General features: G+C 40.0%; 1 protein-coding gene across 13 annotated transcripts in view; it reads right to left on the reverse strand.

Annotated features, from left to right (window-relative positions):
- ARHGEF33 (Rho guanine nucleotide exchange factor 33) overlaps positions 1-24,866 on the reverse strand; it is a 108,298-nt gene that overhangs the window by 68,767 nt on the left and 14,665 nt on the right. For 11 of the 13 annotated variants that reach the window (XM_030800538.1, XM_030800531.1, XM_030800530.1 and 8 more), the window contains exons 3-6: positions 10,046-10,155; positions 8,088-8,137; positions 3,224-3,367; positions 421-585 (exon numbers count right to left, since the gene is read on the reverse strand). In XM_030800538.1, the coding sequence (XP_030656398.1) occupies positions 421-585; positions 3,224-3,367; positions 8,088-8,137; positions 10,046-10,070 (384 nt within the window). In that variant the 5' untranslated portion in view covers positions 10,071-10,155. The remainder of the gene's footprint in view (positions 1-420; positions 586-3,223; positions 3,368-8,087; positions 8,138-10,045; positions 10,156-24,866) is intronic. The other 2 variants (XM_003262762.4, XM_030800542.1) reach the window with 1 other exon arrangement.

Raw genomic sequence — 24,866 nt, forward strand, 5'->3', positions numbered from 1 at the left:
CAGAGGAAAAATTCTTATATTTGGCTGCTATGGAAAAAGGCAAGTTTTCATTTTTTTCTTTTTTAAGACAGAGTCTTGCTCTGTCGCCCAGGCTGGAGTGCAGTGGCGTGATCTCGGTACACTGCAACCTCCACCTCCTGGTTCAAGCGGTTCTCCTGCCTCAGCCTCCCGAGTAGCTGGGACTACAGGCACCCGCCACCACACCCGGCTAATTTTTGTATTTTTAGTAGAGATGGGGTTTCATCATATTGGCCAGGGTGGTCTTGAACTCCTGACCTTGTGATCTACCTGCCTCGGCCTCCCAAAGTGCTGGGATTACAGGTGTGGGCCACCACACCCAGCCAGAAAACGGCAAGTTTTCTACTCCTGTTACTGAGACCAAAATTCTCTTGTCAGCAGGGAAATTAAAGAGGGGCCTACCTTGAAATAGTTTAATGAATTCTTCATCTCAGTAACTTTTTCTTCCATGGAACATCTGCAGCTCTTAACCTTTTCTTCCAAAGCATATTCTCCATGTTGAATTCTTGACAGTTCTTGCATTGCTTCTGTGAAACCAGTTTTGAGTTCGGAGGCTAGGGCCTGCAACTAAATAATGCATGAAAAGTTAATTCAATTTGCTGGAAATTACTGTAAGTGGCACCATTGGCCCTTGAATTTTTCTTTTGTTTGAGAAACGAGGCTCCTGAAAATCTACAGACCTCATTTACTAGTGTACTTCAGTTTGGACAACTTAAGACAACCTTGGCCCCATTTATCTAAGAAAAAGAGTGTCTTCTTTATATATAGCACATGCTGAAGCTTGATAAATGACAAGAAAGCAAGCTGTTAATTAAGTTTACAAGTGCTTCTGCAAGCTTCTGTTTATTCTAACACCTTTGATTAAAATGAGATTTGCTTGAAAAGAAACATGTATGTGAATCTTGATCCAATAACTCTTCTAATTCTGTGAAAGAAGAAAATGGGTCATATTCTCTCTGGTTATTATGAGAGGCAAGGAAATTCAGTTCTTGTTTTCTTAAGAAATTAAAGAATAAACAGAGTAACAACTAAGCATAACTGAGAATTTATTTGAAAGGAAAGAAGGTTTTTTTAAAAAAAATACTCTTGGATGATATCATGGGAAAGGAGGTAACGGTATCTTGAATGATGGTGGGCTTTAACTCATAAGGAAGGCAAAGAAATATCTGGTAGGGTATGGTAGGAGCTCAGAATGTTGTTGATGGCGATATGAATCACCTCCAGCAGTCAGTCCTGGTCATGTAGGTCAACTTTGACATCATGAAAGAGGTGTTTTGGATCAGGAAGGGTACAAATCCTAGTTCTACCCTAAAGTACTAGGACCTTAGGCATGTTGGTTAACTTTTTTGTAGCAGTTTCCTCATCCATAAAATAGCTATAATAATATCTATTTCACAAGGCTGCCTTGAGAATTAAATGAGTAAATGTAGGTAAGCTGCCTACCATAGCGCATACTTGGTACATAGATGTTCAAGAAACGTTCATTCTTCTCCCCCTTTAGGTGGTAAATCAAAAAGTTAAGCACAAACAGAAATGTGGAGAAAATGGAGCATTTCTAAAGTTCAGTTTTATTTATTGAACAAATGAAAAAAGCATTTTCAACAGACAGTAAGTGAATAATAACAATAAGATAATAACATTACTTTCTTGACATTTATGATCTTACACTCTATTTAGAGGAACTCTTAGCTCCACATGTCTCTTTAAAACAGAACCATTTAGAAGATTTAGTCTATAATCAAGTTTTTGTTGTTGTTGTTGCTTTGTCTTGTTTTGAGACAGGGTCTTGCTCTGTCGCCCAGGCTGGAGTGCAGTGGCATGATCTCGGCTCACTGCAACCTCTGCCTCCCGGGTTCAAGTGATTCTCCTGCCTCAGCCTCCCAAGTAGCTGGGATTACAGGCATGCACCACCACATCCGGCTAATTTTTGTATTTTTAGTAGAGACAGAGTTTCACCATATTGGTCAGGCTGGTCTTGATTTCCTGATCTCAGGTGATCCACCCTTCTTGGCCTCCCAAAGTGCTGGGATTACAGGCATGAGCCACTGCGCCCGGCCTCAAGCATTTTTACTTTAAAGGAATGAAAACTAAAGTCCAGATACCTTAACAAAGTTTCTTTGAATGTGTATTTCTGAACATTTTCAGAATCAGGTCATCCACATGATTCCTACCTGCAATGGCACCTCCCACTCACTATACAGTGACTTTGTCTCCTATATCACATTTTTAAAATATAGGATTTTGTGGTTCATTGTGCCTTACAAAGGATTGCTGGGAATAGAGAGAAATGAGAGGAACCAGAGAGATCATTCTGAGGAAAAAAAGCAGGGCCTGTCAGGTATTTGGGGCTAGAAGGCTGGGAAACATCATGAGCAATCTATTTTTCATTTCAATCATTTTTAATTATAATTAATCTTTGCAATGGATTTTGGCTCATGTCTTAATTCAGTCATCATGGTGGATTAAATCACCAGATCAACCACTTTCTGATCTGGTAATTTTTCATTATGTAAATGTATCTTCTGTGAGCAAAATAAATAAAATTGATGGCTATATAACATTAAATCAAAAATGCATGCAAGTTTTAAAATTGGAAGAAGGAAAGCTGACATTCTTCTTAGTGACATTCACTTAGGTTTCCTGCTTGGAAAAAATAATAAAAAGGGAACCACTATCCAACAGAAATAGGTTTCATTATCCTTGCTCCCTTAGGCAGAGTTTTCTGCAGAGACCAAAAGGCAGCTGCAGACTCCTAGGAAAAGGACCTTCCTCCCTGCAGAATCCCAGCTCTCAAAAAATTATTAAAATTTTCCCCTAACAGCCAGGTGACATAGGAACTCTGGGAATTCTGAAGCTATTTTTAAGTCATGTGCCCATTTCCTACCAACATATTACTCTGAGCTCCATGAGTACCTGCCACTGAAGTGTTGCTACTGCTTTGTAAACAGCTTCACAGCCCTGACCAGCCAGGGAGGGGAAGCCGTCAGGAGGACACACACCTGATGCAACATGTCACTTTTAAGATGCTGAGGGATCTTAGTATCTTTAGCCCCTACAGAGAGCGGTTTTCAACTACCAACCTGACCACTCCCTTGTAAACAATAAATACTGTGAAGACACGATCTTAACAACTTTTCTCTGCTCTCTTCAGCTTTCTTTTTTGACAGCCCACAGCCCACCCCAAGGATTAGAAATGGGTGTCTACCTTGTTCTCCAGCGAGTTGAACACGTTCCTCATCTCGTTGATTTTTTCATGAAGCTGCTCTAGAGAGGTTATGATCCCTCCATCCTGCCGCTGGAGGCGGGCTCCCACTGGAGGTAGGTTCAGGGAAGACTTGTACTTCGAAGCCTACGGTACCACAGAGGGCATCTTATGCTCAAAGAAATAGGGGAGAGGAGTCCGAATTCTTCCTATTTCCTGCTCTTAATTTCTGATTCTCAATTTTCTTTCTTTTCTTGGCTTCTTAACTCTTCTTAAGATGAATTTTAGTCAGTGTCTTCCAATTTTTTTTTTCATGAAAGATCCCTCAGGCCTCATACTTAATTTTCACAAATTTCAACTTGTGTTTTATGGACATTTCTTCCTTTTTGCCACATTACCCAGGCCAGGAGGCTACCAAGAGGTAAATTAGGGGGACTGGACCTGTGCCTTGGGAACCTTGTAAAGTCATAAATGTCAAGGCTTGGGAAACCTCCCAATTCCTACAATTCTATAAAAGCAAAAGCCAGGTGTTTCGCAGTGGCACATACACGATGGCAAGGAGACCAAGGTAATTGCTTTGGTTTCCCCCTAAACCAGGGTCACTGCAGAAGCAACACGAGTTTTCTGCCAACTTCAATCTTCCAATAATTTAAAATACAAAGTGAGCAGCAAGTAATCTGAATGTTGAGAGTAAACTTCCCATATCTACTCCTCTACATTCCCTGCAGAAGCTGACCCTTCAAGTCATTCTTGCAGGGCCTTATTGAGACTGACATGCAGCCTGGTGTGCTTATCGATCCCTGGATACACCACAGGCCTAGAAGAGTTAACTTCTCTAGTATCAGAAGAACATTCCTCAATGGCAAAAAGAGACTGAGTCTCAATCAGGATTTACAAATCCTAGAAAACTTTCAATGGCAGGTTTTGACGATGAAACCTATTACTGTAGGACTGGTTCCCATAGTGTTTCAATTAGAGGTCCTTTTGGCACATCACTTATTTTCTTAAATTATTTTCATTACAGAGAAAAATGAAGAAAAAAGAGAATCGCCAAATAGAATCATTCCAAATTTCATTATTTCAGTATAACCATTAACACTCACGTTTCCTTCTATTTTGTTCTATGCATATAAATGCAGATGTTTATACAGTTGAAATCACACTGCAGATACATTTTGATTCTACCTCTCTTTTTTCCCTCCTAATATTCTAACAAGGCATTTACAATAGCCTTCAAAATTTTTCTAAATGTCTACTTTTGATGGCTACATGATATTCCATCCTATGGATTTGCCAGAGTTTACCTACCCATTCTCTTTTGTTGGAAATTTATGTTGCTTGTAATTTTTCAGTGTTGTAACTAAGGCTGTCATATTATGTTTTTGTTTTAAAATTTTATATATATTTCAGATTATTTCCTTAGAATAAATTCCTAAATATGAAATGCCTGTGGGTCAAAGATGTTAGGTAGTATCTGACCCAAAGGGAAAATTACTATATCACAGAGAGGCAATATATTCAACTAATTAATAACTATACAAATTATATTTGACCAGAGGATTTGAAAAGTTATAGCAATATGGCTGTATATTCTTGGAAACATTATATATGATATGTAATATCCTAAATTCATGGATTTAGAAAAACATACCTTGAATAATAAAATATATAAAACAATAGAAATAGAAGAAGCCACAGTGTTTACATTCCTAAGGCTACAAGTGAGCTTAAAACACAGCTGGAGTTTAAATCATTAGTGTGAGTGTTGGGCTAGCACTAAATTGTGCAGTTACCACATCTGTTGCCTTAATTATGGGATCCCCTCTCATGTTAATGGGATAATAATTTTAATAATCTATACGCAAAATGAAGTAATCTAGGGTAAAACGAGTCAGGCAAGAGAAGCCTGACTCGGGAAAAGAGCTCTGATTCAACGACTTTGAGAGGGGTATGTGCAGTGGACAAAGGATAAGAGAAAAAGGAAATAGGGAATAGACTTTTCTAAAAGTTTCTAACAATTACACACATTCACCAGAACTAAATATTATTAATTATTATTTGCTATTTAGTGAAAATATAATACTCCTTATTTTAATCATTGCTTCTTTGAGCTTCAACTTTTTCTTAGCTATCTATAATTTTACTTTGGTAAACTGTCTGTGTTCTTTGCTAATTTTCTACTAGGGTTTTAGAAGTTTCCATTTTTACTGACCTTCATGAACTACTTATTTATAATTAAACCTTTGAAATAGTTGTTGTGTCTTTCTGATTTTGTTATTTGCCTCTGAATTTGTTTAAAATATTTTCATGATGGAAATAGTTTAAATTGTAATGTGGATCAACTCTCAAATCTCTTTCTTTGTGATTTCTTCCAGTGCTTTTTAACTTAGACATTTCACATTTGGAGACAAGATAAATATTCACTTATTTTAAAATGTTATGGTTTGAATTCTTTTATATGTAAACCTTTAATCCACTTTGGCATTTGTTTCGATTAAGGTATGAAGTGAGGATCTCTTCTTTTTTTCCAAAGAACCAGACAAAATCTTTCCAACACTGTTTGGCACAAGACTGAATGACTGCATGAGACCTCCTGGCTCAAAGCAATATAGACATCTTGTAATATAGTCATCCATTCATTCATTCAACTCATATTTATTGAATATGTATTATATGCCAGGCATTGTACTTTACACTGAGAATACAACAGAGAGCAAAATGGACTAAATTCCTGCCCTTAGAGCTTACATTCTAGATGAGGAGACAGAAAATTAAAAAACAAGGTGATACATACGATAATGTCAGGTAGGGATAGGATCTATCCAGAAAATAAAATGAGATAGAGAATTACCAAAATATTATATCTTGCTTCTGGTGCCCTCCCTTCTAGTATGGATTTTGTTCTATTATGGTTAACTCCTCCCCAGCTTCCCTCCTTTCTCTTTCTCTTCTTTCTTTACTTCTCCTCTTTCTTCTTCTTCTTTTGGTTAAATGTTGCTTGGAGTAAACAGACTGGGGCTTAGGAATTGTTCTTTTAAAACAAGGATGGGGTTATAATAGCATCACAGAGGTCATATAGACCAACTTCACTTCCGTTGCTTTGTGCGTTCCACTGCGAACAGATGTACTAGGATTTGTAGTGCAATAAGATAATGAGGCCACCCCCACTGCGGCTATATTTAGCCAACATTCAGGGAGTGACCTACATAAAATCTATAATAGACTTTAAATCATACCTGACTTTAAAGAGGTACTCATACTCATTCAAATGTTATACACAGGTCAGATGAGAACAGAGGGGAAGTGGGCAGGGAAAGCGTCTGGAGGACTTGGACCAGTGAGGCATCAAAGCAGCACTGAGTGAAGACCCATTTTTTGCTTCTAGGCCTTTGTTCAAGCTAGTCCCCCTGCCCAAAACAACGTTACCTATGCCTACTTGTCAAATGATCAACTTGTCCTTAAGTACCAAGCTCAAATCCTCCAGTCAATACTAATTCATCCCTTCCCCACAGAATTGTATCAATGCCTCTATCACAGTTCTTTCAACAGCCTACCTTGTAAGAGCTAGTATTCTATGTGTTTTTCAGGTTGTGGACACATAAAAATCAATGAGAATGTCTGTTTCATCTGTTTAATCTGCCATGAGGCCAAGCAGTAGACTTTACACATAGTAACTGCTTAATAAATGTATACTCAGTTGAAATGAGGCTGTTTCCCCCATTCATCCTATAACTGGCCTGAGTCTAGGGGCAATACAGTTAAATAGTGTTTTCATAATCCTGTGTTGACTTGCCCTAATTTGGTTTATAGCAATGATCTCTTACATGATAATTATGGGAACTACTTGTCATTTTCACTTTACTGTCACTTAAACTCGACAAATCTAAATAACGTTTCCCCTAAACTATCTACTCTTCTGGACTCCTGTATTTCTGCTTGAGAGAGCACTCTTTTTCCTAGTTACCAGGGCTTAAAACCTTAGATCAACTTTGAAAGCATCCGTTCTCCCAACCCCCACCAAGCTCTGTCAATGTTTTCTTCCTTTTCACGTATTCCACACAGCACTGCCTGAAGTCTGGAGAGAAGCATGGGTTTCCCTAGCCCAAGCTGCTTTTATATTACAAATTATGTCAGAATAAAGTTCCATGATTTTTAAGAACAGAGATGTACTTTAAATTTACAGTTGGGAGACAGAAGCCAAGTAAATACCACTTAGAGGACCAAAGCAATCTCATGTGACTCTTACCGCAAAGATGTTTGCAGAAATTTTATCTTCCTTGTAAAGCAAATTGTTCCCATTGTTTAAAAAGAGCTTGAAAGTTTTTCCTGTACAGATATTTGAACATTTGCAATGTTACCCCCCTTTTCATTCTCAATTCTCCCTGCTAAAATAGAAAAGTAAGAAAAACAGATTTTGCCCTCTCCTCTCTGATGGAAATGTTATCTTGCAGTGTAATGGCCATGGCGACGGGGGCAGTAGGCAAGAGGAGCAGAGTTGAGGTGGGGGTGGTAGTGCTGCATTTTATAAACAAGATAACTTGTCTTTCAATAATGAGTTCTCAGCCAGGCACAGTGGTGCTCACCTATAGCCTCAGCTACTCAGGAGGCTGAGCTTGAGCCCAGGAGTTAAAGACCAGACTAGGCAACACAGCAAGACCCTGTCTCAAAAAAAAAAAACTCAGTTCTCTCCAAAGTACACTGTGAGCGGCGGGACCCACTGAGGTGCCTGTCTCACAGCCCTGTTAAGAGAACAAGTGCAACGATATATGCGGAAGCACTTGTGAGTGCTAAAAACATCTACACATAAAGAATAGTCAGTCATCGCTATTATACATGGGAGCATTCGAAACAATCTATTTGTCTTTACCTGGTAAATCTGCGTGGAAGGATTATTCACCGGCATATGTTCATTCTCTCCTGCAGGGAGAAAGAGCTTTGTTTAATCAACACTACTCATTCTGCCCCTATCTTCTCCAGATACATGCAGGGAATAAGGGAACTTACAGGATCCTACATATGTGCCCGCATGACAAGAAACCAATGATTCCGGGGAATAAAAAATGAGCTGAAGTAGGTGGTGTCCATATTCACACATCCTAATCACTAAACCATTATCTACCTGATATACTCTTGCAATAGAAAACCACATTCTACCACAGTAGGGAAGTTTCTCAACCAAACTGAATGAGGTGTGATTATTAAATAGCCAGAAAGGAATTTGCAGGAAGTGTCTCATTTATGTTCTTGAGGCTAACTGAAATTGACCTGCGAGGACAGTTCTACAGTCAGGAAGGCGGCTCTTAGCCAGGCACTTAGTGATCTCAGCGAGCTTGCATAAAGTATCCTCTACTTCTTCCACCTCTGATCTTTGCCAGACTTCTGAACTCTGCCCTGCTGTCACTGCCAAGTTCAGCTAAGCGAATCTTGCTGTCCTCCTGGGCAAGAGGGCTGATAAAAGGAATTGTCAACAGAAAGGTTCTGGGAAGGATGCAGGCAGAAGAAAACAGTAATGTATAATACTAGACTTCGAGAAACACAGGGCACACACAGAGGAAGTAGTAGGTTGCAGAAAACCATTCACAGGCCAGGCGTGGTGGCTCACACCTCTAATCCCAGCACTTTGGGAGGCCAAGGCGGGTGGATCACTTGAGGTTAGGAGTTCAAGACCAGCTTGGCCAACATGGTGAAACCCTGTCTCTACTAAAAACACAAAAATTAGCTGGGTGTGGTGGCAGGCACCTGTAATCCCAGCTAGTCGGGAGGCTGAGGCAGGAGAATTGCTTGAACCCGGGAGGTGGAGGTTGCAGTGAGTTGAGATCGTGCCATTGCATTTCAGCCTGGGCGACAAGAGCGAAACTCTGTCTCAAAAAAAAAAAAGGAAAGAAAGAAAAAAAGAAAGAAAAGAAAAGAAAACCATTCACAACCTAGAGAGAAAAAGAGATCGGCCTAGAATGTACTTTTCAGAACCACATTGGTTGGCCATAAATATGAGGCAATCCATGTAAAACATTCAGCTCGTTGCTTATCCATTTAGCTTCGTCTCCAGTGTGTCACACTGTATGCATCAAGCAGTTTATAGAGGAAGTCCCTGGTTGCAAACATTTGGTTTTGTGGATGTGTATATTGTTCTCTTAAGGCATGCTGGTACAGGAAACCCCTCCAACTTCGGTATTTAAGTCCATAAATAATACATAAACTTAGCCCAGAATTTATACACACAGAAGGCTGTCCCTATAAAATCCATATGATTTGAGGTTACCCAAACTTCCTGCATAAGCTTGAGTAAAGATTATTTAGACGATTTCATACTATGTCCCAACAGCCTGGTATAATAACAAGAATCAGGGCTTGGGAGGAAAGATCCAGATCCCAGACCTAACTTTGATACTTTGTAATTGTCACCTGACTTCCCTATGACTGTTTCCTCTTCTGTAAATTGGAGACGATAAGAGAATCTACTTCTGTATGGTAAATCTACTTTTTACACGGTAAAGATTAAAAGAGAAAGCACTTATGCTTCTAGGCTAGTCTAGAAGGTGATAGATGTCTAGTAGTTGAATCTGTGTCTTGGCCTTACCCAGCATGTTGTTCTGAGGCAGTCCTAAAGTTATTGCTAAGAAAAATAAAGTAACAACATAGACCAAATTCTAATAGCATTTCCTAATTTTTCAGCACCCAGTCTATATTCTTCATAGTCATTATATGATGATAGGGAAATGAAAATAGTTAACATACTTTGTCATGTCTCGAGACAGTGGTAAGACAAGACAAAAACCTATATTCCTTGAATCCTAAGTCCTAAAGCAAGACATAGAAAAATCTGACCTTGCTTTGTTTTGTTTTTTTCCATAGTGCCGGTTACTTCTCTTCTCCAGCTTATTCTTCAACATTGCATCCTCATCGTCCTGGCTCAGGCCACCTCCTCTCCCCTGCACCTGTCAATTCAAATCAAGAGTAAGGGATAACAAGTAAAACTGTCAAAGAAACTGGATTTACTTCATATATTAACTTTAAAAAATTGAAATGAACACAGCTTGAGGTACATGCAATTTCAGAAGAGGAAAAATATTAAGTTGAGTAAACATTTAGCATAACGGTAAATATTTTGTGAATACATATGAAATTCATTATTCAAATTTAGGGTAGTTTTTCAATATGCTACATTCTTATTTGGATCAAATCAATTAATTAAGACCTATTGGTTTTATTAGCAAGTTATATTTTAAGGAAATTTTCTTTCTTTTTTTTTTTTTCAAACAAGGCCTTGCTCTGTCACCCAGGATAGAGTGCAGTGATGCAATCATGGCTCACTGCCGCCTTGACCTCCTGGGCTCAAGTGGTCCTCCCACCTCAACCTCCCAAATAGCTGGGACCACAGGCATATGCCATCACACCTGGATTTTTTTTTTTTTGTAGAGATGGGGTCTCCCTATGTTGCCCAGGTTGTTCTCAACTTCTAGGCTCAAGTGATCCTCCAACCTTGGCCTCCCAAAGTGCTGAATTACAGGTGTGAGCCACCACACCCAGTCCCAGGAAAATTATCTTAAGGAGAAAAAACTTGAGCAGATATGAAGGCCAATGCATCTGTTTCTATTCCATTAAATAGTATGTTCCTTGATAGCCTTGTCCCCACTTTCAGCACCTGGTATACTCCTTTGCACCCAGGAAGTGCTTAGCAAATGTGCTGTGTCTGACACGACCATTAGACATGAAGCTGCAAGGTGAGAATGCAGTCTAACACACAGTCAGTGTTGTGGATACTGGCCCTCTTTTTAGCCATCCAGCATTTTAACCCCTTCCTAAGTTTGAAGAATTCCCCTGCCTTATGAGACTTGATCAGATGCCTCCCACTATAGAGGCTGAATACGCCAGGTTCTTCTAGACTTCCTTGCAGCTAAGGCATGCTAGATACACGACCTGGGATATACCACTCAGATGCACCTACCCCAATTAACACTTGCAGTTGCAAAAAGAATTCCTAAGGCAGATACTTGATATTCTTTCTACCTTCTAAGACAGCAGTGGCAGTGAGGGTAGTGGTGGTGACCATTATCTGTTAGAAACATATTAGGAAATTCAAGGTGCTGCTTTCAGTGCTTTCCTCACTAGGACAGTTGTACTATGTGATTTAGGCATTGCTGCTGGCCATTCCTATGGGATTCTTCCCAAACTCGACTCTCCAGCCTCCCAGCAATTCCATGAGCTGTCCATCTCCTTTCAACAAATTCCTCTGCTGCTTAAATCAGCCAGAGATTGTTTTCTGTTGCTTACAACTAAGAAAACTGATTGAAACAATACAAATATATGAACACTATCCAAGATTAAGAAAACACAAGTTTAAACTTTGTTCGTCACTTAAAATAGACAAATCTAATCTATAGTGACAAAATGCAGATCAACAGTTGCCTAGAGCAGGAGGTGGAGGGATAACTGGGAAGAGGCACGGGAAACTTTTTTTCTTTTTTTGAGACAAGGTCTCACTCTGTTGCCCAGGCTGCAGTACAGTGGCCTTATGATGGCTAACTGGAGCCTTGAACTCCTGGGCTCAAGTGATCCTCCCATCTCAGTTTCCTGAGTAGCTAGGACTACAGGTGGATGCCACTAGGCCTAGCTAATTTTTTCATTTTCATAGAGACAGGAGTCTCACTATGTTACTGAGGCTGGTCACGAACTCCTGGGCTCAAGTGACTCCCCTTCCTCGGTCTCTCAAAGTGCTGAGATTACAGTCACAAGCCACTATGCCTGGCCACACAGGAAACTTTTTTGGATGATAAAAATGTTCTACTGCTTAATTGTGTTAGTGGTATATGGGTGAACAAATTTGCCAAAACTCATTGAATGTATATTTTAATTGGGTGCATTTCATCTTACATAAATTATACCTGAAGAAAGTTGATTTAAGACTTCATTATGGGCTCGATGAGGTGGCTCATGCCTGTAATCCCAGCACTTTGGGAGTCTGAGGTGGGCGGATCACTTGAGGTCAGGAGTTCGAGATCAGCCTGGCCAACATTGTGAAACCCTGTCTCTACTAAAAATACAAAAATTAGCCAGGCATGGTGGCAGGTGTCTGTAATCCCAGCTACTTGGGAGGCTGAGGCAGGAAAATCACTTGAACCTGAGAGGCAGAGGTTGCAGTGAGCTGAGATCACACCACTACACTCCAGCCTAGGTGACGTAGCAAGACTCCATCTCAAAAAAAAAAAAAAAAAGAAGGCCAGGAGTTCCAGACCAGCCTGGCAAACATGGAGAAACCCTGTCTCTACTAAAAATACAAAATTAACCTGGCGTAGTGGCACATGCCTGTAATCCCAGCTACTCAGAAGGCTGAGGCAGGAGAATCACTTGAACCTGGGAGGCAGACGTTGCAGTGAGCTGAGAGCGTGCCATTGTACTCCTGCCTGGGCAACAAGAACGAAACTCTGTCTCAAAAAAAAAAAAAAAAAAAAAGACTTTATTATAAAATATGAAGCGTGTCCAAACCAAAAGAAAAAGACTTTTTTATTCACATACTGAGGTTTATAAAGCAAATAATAAGTTGGCAGGGTGGAAGGGTACACACAGGTAAAAAGCCATTGGGAAATAGCTACATGGTTATAAACGAGGAATATAAAGAAAGGCCCAAAGTCAAGGCCATATGCTGTTTAAACTCTTTCACATTTTTCACGTAAGCACAAAAGTTATGTCAAGCTAGGGCATCTTTCCTAACTATCTTGAATCTTTTTTTCATTGCTGATACAAATATTACTAAGATGAAAACTTTCTTCTCCTTAGCAATTGTCAATTTACTTGATATCTAATCCATTCTAGGATGAATATAATTAAATCACAGAATGTTACAGCCAAAGAGACTCTGGGAAAATTATTCTATCCAAGTTATTCATTTATAAAAGAAGTAAATGAGACCTAAGGAGGGGAAGAGAAGTGGCCTGCCCAAAGCCATCCGGCTTTAAAAATGGTCTTTAGAAGTGATTTCTGTTACTATTGGGGGGATGAAAATCTTTAAATATGCAAAGCCATATATTTATGGGATTTTTGTGGGTGATTTTTCCTGGAGATTTAGTCATTACAACTAATTGAAAACAACAACAATAAAAAAATCCATATATCATAGGTAAAATGAAAACTTACACATTTTCTGAGCTAGAATATCCCCATGCTCACATGGTCACATATGTACATATGACAACTTATTTCAAGACATAATACTGTCTTTTATTTTATTTTTTGTAGACACAGAGTCTTGCTCTTCCCAGGCTGGAGTGCAATGGCATCATCATAGCTCAATGTAACCTTGAACTCTTAGGCTTAAGGGACCCACCTGCCTCAGCCTCCCAAGCAGCTCAGACTACAGGCATGTGCCAGCACTCATGGCTAACTTTTCACTTTTTGTAGAGACAGCGTCTCCCCATATTCCCCAGACTGTTCTTGACCTCTTGGCCTCAAGCAATTCTTCCACTTTGTCCTCTCAAACTATTGGGATTACAGGCATGAGCCACCACGAGACATAATAAACACGTGTGATGGATAGTAAGTTAGAAATTTTATTTAGTAAATTACAAAAGCAACAAAACTACATTAGAGGCCAGGCATGGTGGCTCATGCTTGTAATCCCAGCACTTTGGGAGGCCGAGGCAGGTGGACAGCTTGAAGCCAGGAGTTCAAGACCAGCCTGGCCAACATGGTGAAACCCCACTCTACTAAAAATTTAAAAATTAGCCAGGCGTGGTGGCACATGCTTGTAATCCCAGCTACTCAGGAGAATCACTTGAACCCGGGAGGCAGAGATTGCAGTGAGCTGAGATCGCGCCACTGCACTCCAGCCTGGGGGACAAAGCGAAACTCTGTCTCAAAAAAAAAAAAAAAGTAAAAAAAAAAAAAACTACATTAGAGAAAATTTGGAAAGTATACAGGGGACAAATCAACTATAATGCCTCTGCTTAAACAACTATCATGATCACTTGTTTGTATTGCCTGTTAATATTTTTTCTCTGGAATGTTTTACACAATTATTAATGAAGCCTACCTAAAATTTTGTAACTACCTTTCCCACCTATATTATAGCATAAACATTTTACTTTCTTTTAAAAATTGGACCATGGCTGGGTGCAGTGGCTCATGCCTGTAATCCCAGCACTTTGGGTGGCCAAGGATGGAGGATTGCTTGAGCCCAGGAGTTCAAGATCACCCTGGGCAACATAGCAAGATCCCATCTCTGTAAAGGAAAAAATAAAATAAACATAGGATCATTATTGTTGTACAGATAAAATACATGAAGAAAAACTTTTAAAAATTAAAAAAAAATTGGACCATTATTATTTATACTGTTTTTATTGTGGCTGTTTGAGCAGAGGTAAAAGTGTTCCTCCCCAATCCCAACTGATGTTAATAATCTCTGGTATTCTTTTTTCCATCCTCATATAATTGCACACAATCATATACAGCATATACATATATGGAGTGGGGTTATTGTAGGTTTATATATTGTACTTCTCTGCATCTTACTCTCACGTAATACATTGTGGCAATCTCTCCGAGTTAATTGGTATAGATTTAAGAAATTACTTTTTCTTTTTTTTTTTTTTTTTTTGAGATGGAGTCTCACTGTTGCCCAGGCTGGAGTGCAGTGGTGAGATCCAGGTTCACTGCAACTTCTGCCTCCCGGTTTCAAACTATTCTCCTGCCTTAGCCTCCCGAGTAGCTGGATAATTTACAGGTGTGCACCACCATGCCTGGATAATTGTTGTATTTTTAGTAGGGATGGGTTTCACCATGTTGGCCAGGCTGGTCTTGAACTCCTGACTTCAGGTGATCCGCTTAGCTCAGCCTCCCAAAGTACTGGGATTACAGGCGTAAGCCATCACACTTGGCCCTAAGAAATTACTTGTAATGACTGCATAGTATTCCATGGTACAAATGAACTGTGTTAATAATTTCTCCACTGATGAACATTCCCTTTATTTTCATTATTTTGCCATGGCAAACAATGCCACAACAAACATCTTGGTACGTAGAGCCTTACATGTTGGTGCTTTTATTTATGTGGAGTTTCCACAGATGTGGCTAGGCTGCTTTCCAAAAAGGCTATAACTATTCTCATTTCCCCCAGGAATATTTATTGCCTGAATACCTTTCTCCTGCATTCCAGCCAATAGTGGATGTTAACATTTTTAGTTCTTGTCAGTCAGATGGGTAACAAGTGATAGTCTATAGCTACTTTTGCTGATTGCTGGTGCTATTGAGCATCTCTATATCGTATACTTACTATAAGTTTAGATTTGCTCGTCTGTCAATTATCTAATCCTCTGATTTGCCTAATTTTCTTTTGGGTTATCTGCCTTTTTTTTTTAACCAAGTAGTGACAGCTTCTAAATAATACGTATTAGCTGTTTATTTGTTATATGCAATATTTTTCCCATTTATCTTTTTGTCTTTTGACTTTGTGGTCACTTTTGCTATTGAAAAAAATTTTTTTTTTTTCTGAGACAGAGTCTTACTCTGTCCCCCAGTGCAGTGGCATGATCTCGGTTCACTGCAACCTCCACCTCCTGGGTTCAAGTGATTCTTGTGCCTCGGCCTCCTGAGTAGCTGGGATTACAGGCGTGCGTCACCACGCCCAGCTAATTTTTTGTATTTTTAATATAGATGGGTTTTTGCCATGTTGGCCAGGCTGGTCTCAAACTCCTGGTCTCAAGTGACCCACCCACCTTGGCCTCCCAAAGTGGTGAGATTACAAGCGTGAGCCACCTCGCTCAGCTGGCAGATTGTTTTTGTTTTTTATTGTATTTTATTTTGTCATTAAGCTTATGTTAGCCATAATGAATTGGAAGTTTTTCATCTTTTTCTATAACCTATAAAAACTTCAATTACATTGGAATTATCAGTTCTTTAAAAGATAATAGAGCAGAGCTATGAAACCATTTGATCTTTTAAAAAAGTCAGATCTTCAAGGCCTTTTCAATTTCTTCAAAAGAAATTTATCTAGGCAGCTTTTCAACTTAGTCACTTATATTTTCCTAGGAAACTATGTATTTCCTCAAGTTCATCAAATTTGTTGACAGAGCCTGTAGTCTCAGCTACTTGGGAGGCTGTGGTGGAAGGATCATTTCAGCCCAGTAGTTCAAGGCTGCAGTGAGACAGGATTGCACTGTTGCACTCCAGCCTGAGTGACAGAGCAAGATCTTGTCTCAAAAAAAAAAAAAAAAAAAAAAAAAATTTGTTGACAGAGCATAAGCATTTTCCCATATGCTATATAAGGAATGGTGGAGAGAAAATGAACATTTGTTGAACAGCTGCTATGTGCCAAACATGATGCTTCATATTTTATTTATATTGTCTCATTTAATTAAATTCTCATATTGATTCTGCTGAGGATGTATCATTATCCCCATTTTCTAGATGAGAATACTGAGGCTTGGGAAAATGAGGTAATAATATGCCCAGGATCATGGCATACAGAGCCAGAATTGTAATTCAGGCAGGTCCATATGATTTCAGAACTGGTTCTTTCATTTATTACTCCTGGCTTTCTCCAAATAGTTTCACAATCATTATATTTATTGACTAAGAAATAGTTGCTTGAGAAAATGTGTCATCATTTTCTTTCCCTCCCCCAATTATTAGGGTAATTTTCATTTTTTACTATAATAAATGGATATAAAAAGGAATAGAGTCTTTTTCTTCATATTTAGGACCTTTTTTCTTAAGCAAGTTTCCAGAACAGAATTTCTAGGTTGACGAGAATGATTGTAATAATGAATATGTATTAAAGGGTACAGTTTAAAAGGGAGCTTAATAACAGGATTACACAGAAAGGTAATATGACTTACTCTGGAAAAAGCCTTGCTATGATTATGAAAGTCCCTTTGAGATCTCACTCGTAGTCTGTCTGCTCTTCATTTTGTACTGGGAATCTCTCACTCTGAGCCTAGTAATTCTTCACTGTGCCCTTGATAGACCTTGAATCACTGCCTGCCTTTGAATAAATAACCATCAGATGCTGCCACATGCCTCTCACCAAATTAATGTGGCTCCTATTCCTCCCTGACCTTCCTCCTTTCTTTCCAACTCTATGGTTGCAGTGCTAACCTCTAAAAACACCCATTCAGGCCTTGGCAGACATTGGGGAAAATAATGTTAAGTGAGCCTGTTGGTCTCTATATCATGCCTGATCATGATACAAAGCAATGGTTTTCAGTTTATATTTTTTGAAGCCCTCAGGCTTTCTTGAGTCTGTCTTGAGTGGAGAGAGGAAGCCACCAAGCTGGTGGGGTTCTGGGTCCCCCTTTTTACCCCCTTCAGCCAGAGTCTCTCTGTTCTTGTCTGATTCACATACTACAGCTTTGGGGGAAACATTTCCTTTTCTTATTTTTATTTTTAATTTTTTTTTTTGAGACAGGGTCTCACTCTGTTACCCAGGCCGAAGTACAGTGGCATGATCATGGCTCACTGCAGCCTCAACCTCCTAGGCTCAAGCAATCCTCCTGCCTCAGCCTCTCAAAGTGCTAGAATTACAGGCATGAGCCACAGTGCCTGGCGGGGAAGGATTTCCTTTGAAGATCAGTTTCTGCTGTTTAAAAACAAAGGTTCTAAAATTATTGATATAGGGAAAAAAGAATGTTGAAACAATAAGAAGTTATAGCCATATTTTTGTAAAATTAATTCAGAAAAAAATTTTAAAATAATAAGTTAACAGAAACCTAAAGAATACTGAAAAGTCTCCTGACCCTCCCCTAGACTGACCTAGAACGTGTACCCTCCTCCCCACATACACACATAAGACCACAAAAACTGAGGATTGTCTATTACTTTCCAATTACTGCTGTGACAGAAAAGGAAAGTTTGGCACTTTGGGGAATTGAAATTAATTGAAAGCAGACTTGAGTTAATTTCCATTTCAGTGTCCTTTATTGAATGGGTCTTTAGTGCACATTTCTAATTTAGTAGAATGGGAACTTTTTATGCTGGAGGGGAGGGTGATGAGGAAATACTTTCCCCTGAAACTAAAATAATTCATCAGGACAAATCCTGCAGCCATTTTCAAGAAGAGAGTCTATATGATCTTTGTGGTGTAGAAAAAATGCTATAAACATTATGAAAAGGGCTATTTGCTTTTTTTTAATAGAACCTAAAAGCAACATTATTTTGTGACAGTAACACCCTGTTTGTTCATGCTTCATAGTTTTCAAAGCACTCTCATGTATGTTATCTCACTTGATCACTACAGCAATGCTGTGCAGTGGGCCAAACACACATTCCATTCATTTTATATCCAAGGAAGCCATAGCTCGTACAAATTATTTGCCCAAAGTTACACTGGAAGTCGCTTCAAGTAAGACCAGTAGTCTTTCTATGTTTCTCTAACTTTAAATCAACTGCTTCATGCCACAGTATTTCAAAGTACTGTAATTTAAGGTACCACTTTAAGGTACCATTGTCATTAAAAAAAGGTATCAATTCCTATGTGGGCTCTGATAGCCATCTGAGTAAACTGGTTGAATGGACTGATACAAGGAAAAAAGTTTTGGCAGGTCTGATGAGAGAAAGAGATTGAGAGAAAGAGAAATAATACAAAGTAGGACTAAAAAGAGGGATGTAACCACCAATTCAGAGAATATGAAATGTTACTTGTAAAATTCAATATGCAATATTTGTTGCCAATAATTTCTGTCTTTTTTTTTTTTTTTTTTTTTTCTTGTAGAGATGGAGTCTTGCTCTGTCGCCCAGGCTGGAGTGCAGTGGCAGGATCTCTGCTCACTGCAACCTCTGCCTCCTGGGTTCAAGCAATTCTGCCTCAGCCTCCCGAGTAGCTGGGACTACAGGCACAAGCCACCACACCTGACTAATTTCTTTTGTATTTTAGTAGAGACGGGGTTTCACCGAGTTGCCCAGGCTGGTCTTGAACTCCTGAGCTCAGGCAATCCGCCTGCCTCGGCCTCCCAAAGTGCTAGAATTACAGGCATGAGCCACCACACTTGGCTGCCAATAATTTCTAAAAGCTAAATGAAATGGATAATTTTCTAGGAAAACATACATTATTGAAATTTGTTTTAAAAACAGTAGAAATCTTTTTATCAAGAAAAACTATCTGCAGAAAATATTAAAAGGGAAGGTAAAATATCTACTCCCCAATAGGAAATGATTCAGCATAATATCACAGGAAGGTTCTATAAATAACAGTGTCTGTGTTATTTAATCTATGCTATAGAATAGAATATATGTAAATAGCTAAATTTATTCTATGAGGTTCTGAAACCAACTCTAGGATAGCCTACATAAATAAATAAATAAATAAATAAACATATTCTAAATAAAATATCAGAAAACAAAAATATAACACTATGATCAGCAAAGTTCTAGAAAATAAAAATTAATGGTTATAAAACTATTAATAGAATTAATTAATCAATCTAACACAAGAAAACAAAGAGTACAGTATGACCCTTAGAAGCAAAATGGTAAGGAGATAAGACAATTATCACAATATGCAGATATACAAGTGTTTAAAACTAGGATACCTCAATGAAAATGCAGCTTTTTATGCCCACAACCAAAAAAAAAAAAATCATCCTTGAATACATAGCAATTTAAAGTGGCAAAGGTAATAAATTAAAGAATTAAAATTAAAATAGGGGTCTGGCACAGTGACTCATGCCTGTAATCCCAGCACTTTTGGAGTCCAAGGAAGGCAGTTAGCTTCAGCCCAGAAGTTTGAGACCAGCCTGGGCAACATGGCAAAACCCTGTCTCTACAAAAAATACAAAAAAATAAAAAAGAAATTAACCAGTCATGGTGGTGCACTACTGTAATTCCAGCCACTTGGAAGACTGAGGTGGGAGAATCACCTGAGCCCAGGAAGTCAAAGCCGCAGTGAGCCATGATAGAGCCACTGTACTCCAGCCTGGGCAGCAGAGTGAGACCTGGTCTAAAAAAAAAAAAATTTTTTTTTAATGAAATAAATAAAAGAATTAAAATAGGACTCTGTCACCAGACATCTCAAATAATAAGTGGCCTTATTTTGAAAATGGTCCTTGGTGCTCAAGTCAGCCCCTTACATGAGCCTTTGTCAAATATGGGTGCTGCTAGAAACAAGGTGGTTCCTGCCACTGAACCAGGTCACAAAAGGCCATCACCCCTCCTTAGTTAACTGCCTGCATGGCTGTCCCCTTCCCAGACTGTGAGAAACTAAGGAGTACACACGGAGTTTTATTCATCTTTCTGTCTCCAGCTCCTGGCACCATTCTCAACATACTCTCAACGAGTATTTATGGAAGTGATCTGAATTCTCATGCAATAGACTACCAGAGAAACATGCTTTTTACTACAACTTGCTTCACATCAACAATAAAGACTTAGTGGTAAATATAGAGAGTTTGGCCTGAAGATAATTTTTATTAGGAGAAAAGCCCTATTTTATTTTAACAAGCAAAGTTCCACTGGCGGAAACATATCCCCTTGTTCCCACTCCCTGGCTTGAAAAACCAAGAAAGCAGGCTCTCCTAGTAAATGGTCCCACACCAAAACTAACTGCAGTGATGTTCATCACGGCCAGCAACGCCAAAGTGCCCAGAGCCAGTGAGAACAGGAGCAAAGCATAGAGAATAGGTAATTCCATAGCTCAGGAGCACAGAAGGCTCAGAAATGAAATAACAAAGATCCTTCCATCCTCACTCCACTGGCATGTTACTTTTTGTCATTGTTCACCTAAGATCAGTCAGGATAGAGTAAATTGGTAGAGTTAATATGTGTCTACATCAATCAGGAAAAAAAGAACATCAGCATGCTGTCACCACACAAAACCAACCACTGGCCGGAGATTATTTTAAGTTTAAAAATGCCTCATTGAAGACATAAAAACTTATCAAAAGTTTCAGATCAGGGCTGAAAGTCACTTCCAGGGGCTCTTCTGAGTCATTTTAATACTTGGCATACTTAAATGTGTCAGAACCAGATTTTGTGAGCCTGAATGTCTCATGGCCTCTGTGTCTGGTCAGGGAAGATATGCTTCATCTCTTTTCTTATCCTGATTTGACTCTCTTTAATCTCAATCTTTCAAACAGATTCTCTCCCTGGATTCATCTGAGTGGAAGTTAGAAGCCTCCTGGAGGCCAGGCACGGTGGCTCAAGCCTATAACTTTCAGCACTTTGAGAGGCTGAGGCAAGAGGTCACTTGAGCCCAGGAGTTCAAGACCAATCTGGGCGACACAGTGAGACCCTGCCTTTACAAAAAGTTGTTTTTTGTTGTTTTTTTTTTTAACTAGCCGGGCATGTTGGCATGCACCTGTAGTCCCAGCAACTTGAGAGGCTGAGGTGGGAGGATCGCTTGAGCCCAGGAGGTCAAGTCTGCAGTGAGTCATGATTGTGCCACTGCACTCCAGCCTGGATGACAGAGTGAGACCCTGTCTAAAAAAAAAAAAAACCTCCCAGGGACACTGTGCAAGAGGCAGAGAGCCCCAGTACAATGTAAATATCTACTTAAAAAGACAATAAAGGCCGGGCGCGGTGGCTCACGCTTGTAATCCCAGCACTTTGGGAGGCCGAGGCGGGCGGATCACGAGGTCAGGAGATCGAGACCACGGTGAAACCCTGTCTCTACTAAAAATACAAAAAATTAGCCGGGCGTGGTGGCGGGCGCCTGTAGTCCCAGCTACTTGGAGAGGCTGAGGCAGGAGAATGGCGTGAACCCAGGAGGCGGAGCTTGCAGTGAGCCGAGATCGCGCCACTGCACTCCAGCCTGGGCGACAGAGCGAGACTCCGTCTCAAAAAAAAAAAAAAAAAAAAAAAAAAAAGACAATAAAGTGACCGTCACTATACTTTAACTAAGTAAGTCCCGACTGATAGGAAGGAAAGGCAAAGAAGCACAAGAGTGCTCTCCTGGGAAATGCTGGAGGGAAAGAACCCTGAGCTCCAGAGACAACTCCCTCCAGTCCTAGAGATGGCCTTGATTTGCAGAAGGGTACATTAACATGGAAAAACTTCAATCCTCAGGAAGTGTTCCTTCTGCTAAAGCAGAGGCAGTTGTAGGACTCCCAAGATCTGAACCAGGTGGCTGAGTTAGTAGTACCTTGTGAAATGGATCATCAGTCACCAAAGCTTAATTTAGGTGAGAGGGGAAACCAGGTTACTGCTGCCCCTCCTGGGAGAATTTTTTCATAGTTCAGATGAAATGACATCCAATTTGGAGCTGCCTTTGGTGCTTTCAGAACAGCTAGAAAGGAGAAAAAGAGTACAATCCAATCTTCAGAATGACTAAAATTTCCCACTACTGCCCAGTGAACAGACTCCCAGTGAGCAAAGCCTTCAAAAGTTGGAAATCATAGTCAAATCTTGAAAATGGATGAGCTCAGTTAGAAAAATAGCCCACAGCCCGTGCATACTTGACAGGGGTCAGCGATGGTCCCTGGGTACTAAAACTACAGCACTTTCCCCTACAGAACTAGTCCACTCACAGGCCTTATGCATTCCTACCTGGGGATCTCGGTCCTACAACCCTCTGCTCTCTGTCAACCAAGTCTTGCTCAACTCTCAAAGGGAACCTCATGTCTTATACCTTTCATGAAGCCTGCTTTGGCCATTCTCCTCAACTGTCATCTGTCATCTCACCTAAACCAAGGATCATCTTTTTTTGAGACGGGGGTCTCATTCCATCACCCAAGCAGTGGTGCAATCATGGCTCACTGCAGCCTTGACCTCCCAGGCTCAAGTGATCTTCCCACCTCAGCTGCCTGAGTAGCTGCCACCAGACCCAGCCTTTTTTTTTTTTTTTTTGTAGAGACAGGGTTTCACCATGTTGCTCAGGCTGGTCTCAAGCTCCTGTGCTCGAGCGATCCTCCTGCCTTGGCCTCCCAAAGTCCTGGGATTATGACAGGCATGAGCCGCTGCACCCAGCCCAGTCTCATCTTATAACCGATTATTATCACAAAGTCCAGCAGCAGAAGCCTAGGTTGTTGATCAATGAAAAGTGTAAATTCATCATTAGTTTGATTATTTCTTTTATAATTTCAGCTTATCTCATACATGCCCTCCCTAGAGCTAAGGCATACTGAACCCCACCAATTAGTACATTTTTACCACATCTGAAAAGTTTGGAACAATGAGAAAAGGGCTAGAGACAGTCCATAAGGAGACCAGAACATGCTGGGGCTGGTTTTGCTAAGAAGCTATTTTTTGATTCCTCAATCTATTGTTGCATTATTTCAATTTCCTTGTTTGGAACAAGTTGGGACAGGAATAAGTTAATAAAAAATAGAAGAGAAGTGTTCCATCCCCCTGCCTCCAAACTGAATTACATACTTCTCCTTTGTCCCAGATAGTTAGATAGCAATCCTGTTTTCACAATTTTTTTTTTTTTTTTTTTTTTTTGAGACAGAGTCTTGCTCTGTCACCCAGGCTGTAATGCAGTGGCACAATCTTGGCTCATTGCAAACTCCGCCTCCTAGGTATTTTTTTTGTAGACATGGAGTTTCACCATGTTTCCCAGGTCATGTTGCCCTGATCTCGAATTCCTGGGCGCAAGTGATTTGCCCACCTGGGCCTCCCAAAGTGTTGGGATTACAGGCATGAGCCACCACACCTGGCTTCTTCAGCATTTTTTAAAGTATGTGAGGAAAGACACTGAACAACCTCACTTGAAGTCTATTCTAGGGCTGCTTAAGCATGCTGTAAGGCAGTAGGTCCCTGTGCAGATTATGCTCATTTCATCTTGTTCTGATGCCACTGGAAAATGATTCTTTCACCTGAAGACAAGTTGATCTAACAGGGCACACATGCTGCCCCACACCATTTCCTGCCTTTAATGCTCTTCAGAGGGTCTTCCATTTTGATTTTCGATAATACAATCTATGAACATTTTCATCAGGCTTCCGGCTGTAGAACTAAATAAAAGGGTTCCTCAAAGAGTCAGGAAGGCGGGGCACCTGCTGGCCCATACAGTCTGGGAATAGAAGAATACTAGACTGAGATCTAATCCTGACTTCTTACTGTGGGGCCTTAGGAAAGCCAGGCACCCTCTCTGGGCTTCCATTGCCTCATCTGTAGTATGAGGAGGGTTTCAAAGTCCTGGTAGCTCTAAAGTGCTGAGGCTAAAATTTAACAGGGTAATTCCAAATATCACTTGGCAGTGTGGTAACATGGTGATATCACAACCAATGGCCTCCCTTCCCCAGCCCTCTAGCCCCCAAAGCCTTCTGTAACTGTTCTTTTGTTTAATCCAAACAAATCATCACATTACCCTAAACTGAAATTATGCTAAACAGTTCATCATTTCTCAGTCCCTAGTGTTTTCACTATGCAGTTTTACCTATGTTTTAGTATTCAGGTCTTTAAGGAAAGGAAACAAAACTGGCCGTTTTTTTTTTTTTTTTTTCCGGCTAAATGAATATCCCTGGTCACCCTTATATTTCTTTCCAACGAATATTGTCACTGAGCTGTTCCACGGTCACCTGAAACTCAGTCTGTTGAAATCACATTGGTATCTTTAACCTCTCCAGGCTCCCCCTTCAGGTTCCCCTAGCTCCGCCACCAGCACCACCACTGACCCACGCTCAAGACCTGGGAATGATCGCCTCTCATCCTAAAATTCACCAGTTGTGAAATCCTTACGAGTCTTCCTTGGTAAGGTGTCTTTCATTTTCTCCTTTGCTTTTTC

Source organism: Nomascus leucogenys, chromosome 19, assembly GCF_006542625.1.
Source record: "Nomascus leucogenys isolate Asia chromosome 19, Asia_NLE_v1, whole genome shotgun sequence".
Lineage (NCBI taxonomy): Eukaryota > Metazoa > Chordata > Mammalia > Primates > Hylobatidae > Nomascus > Nomascus leucogenys.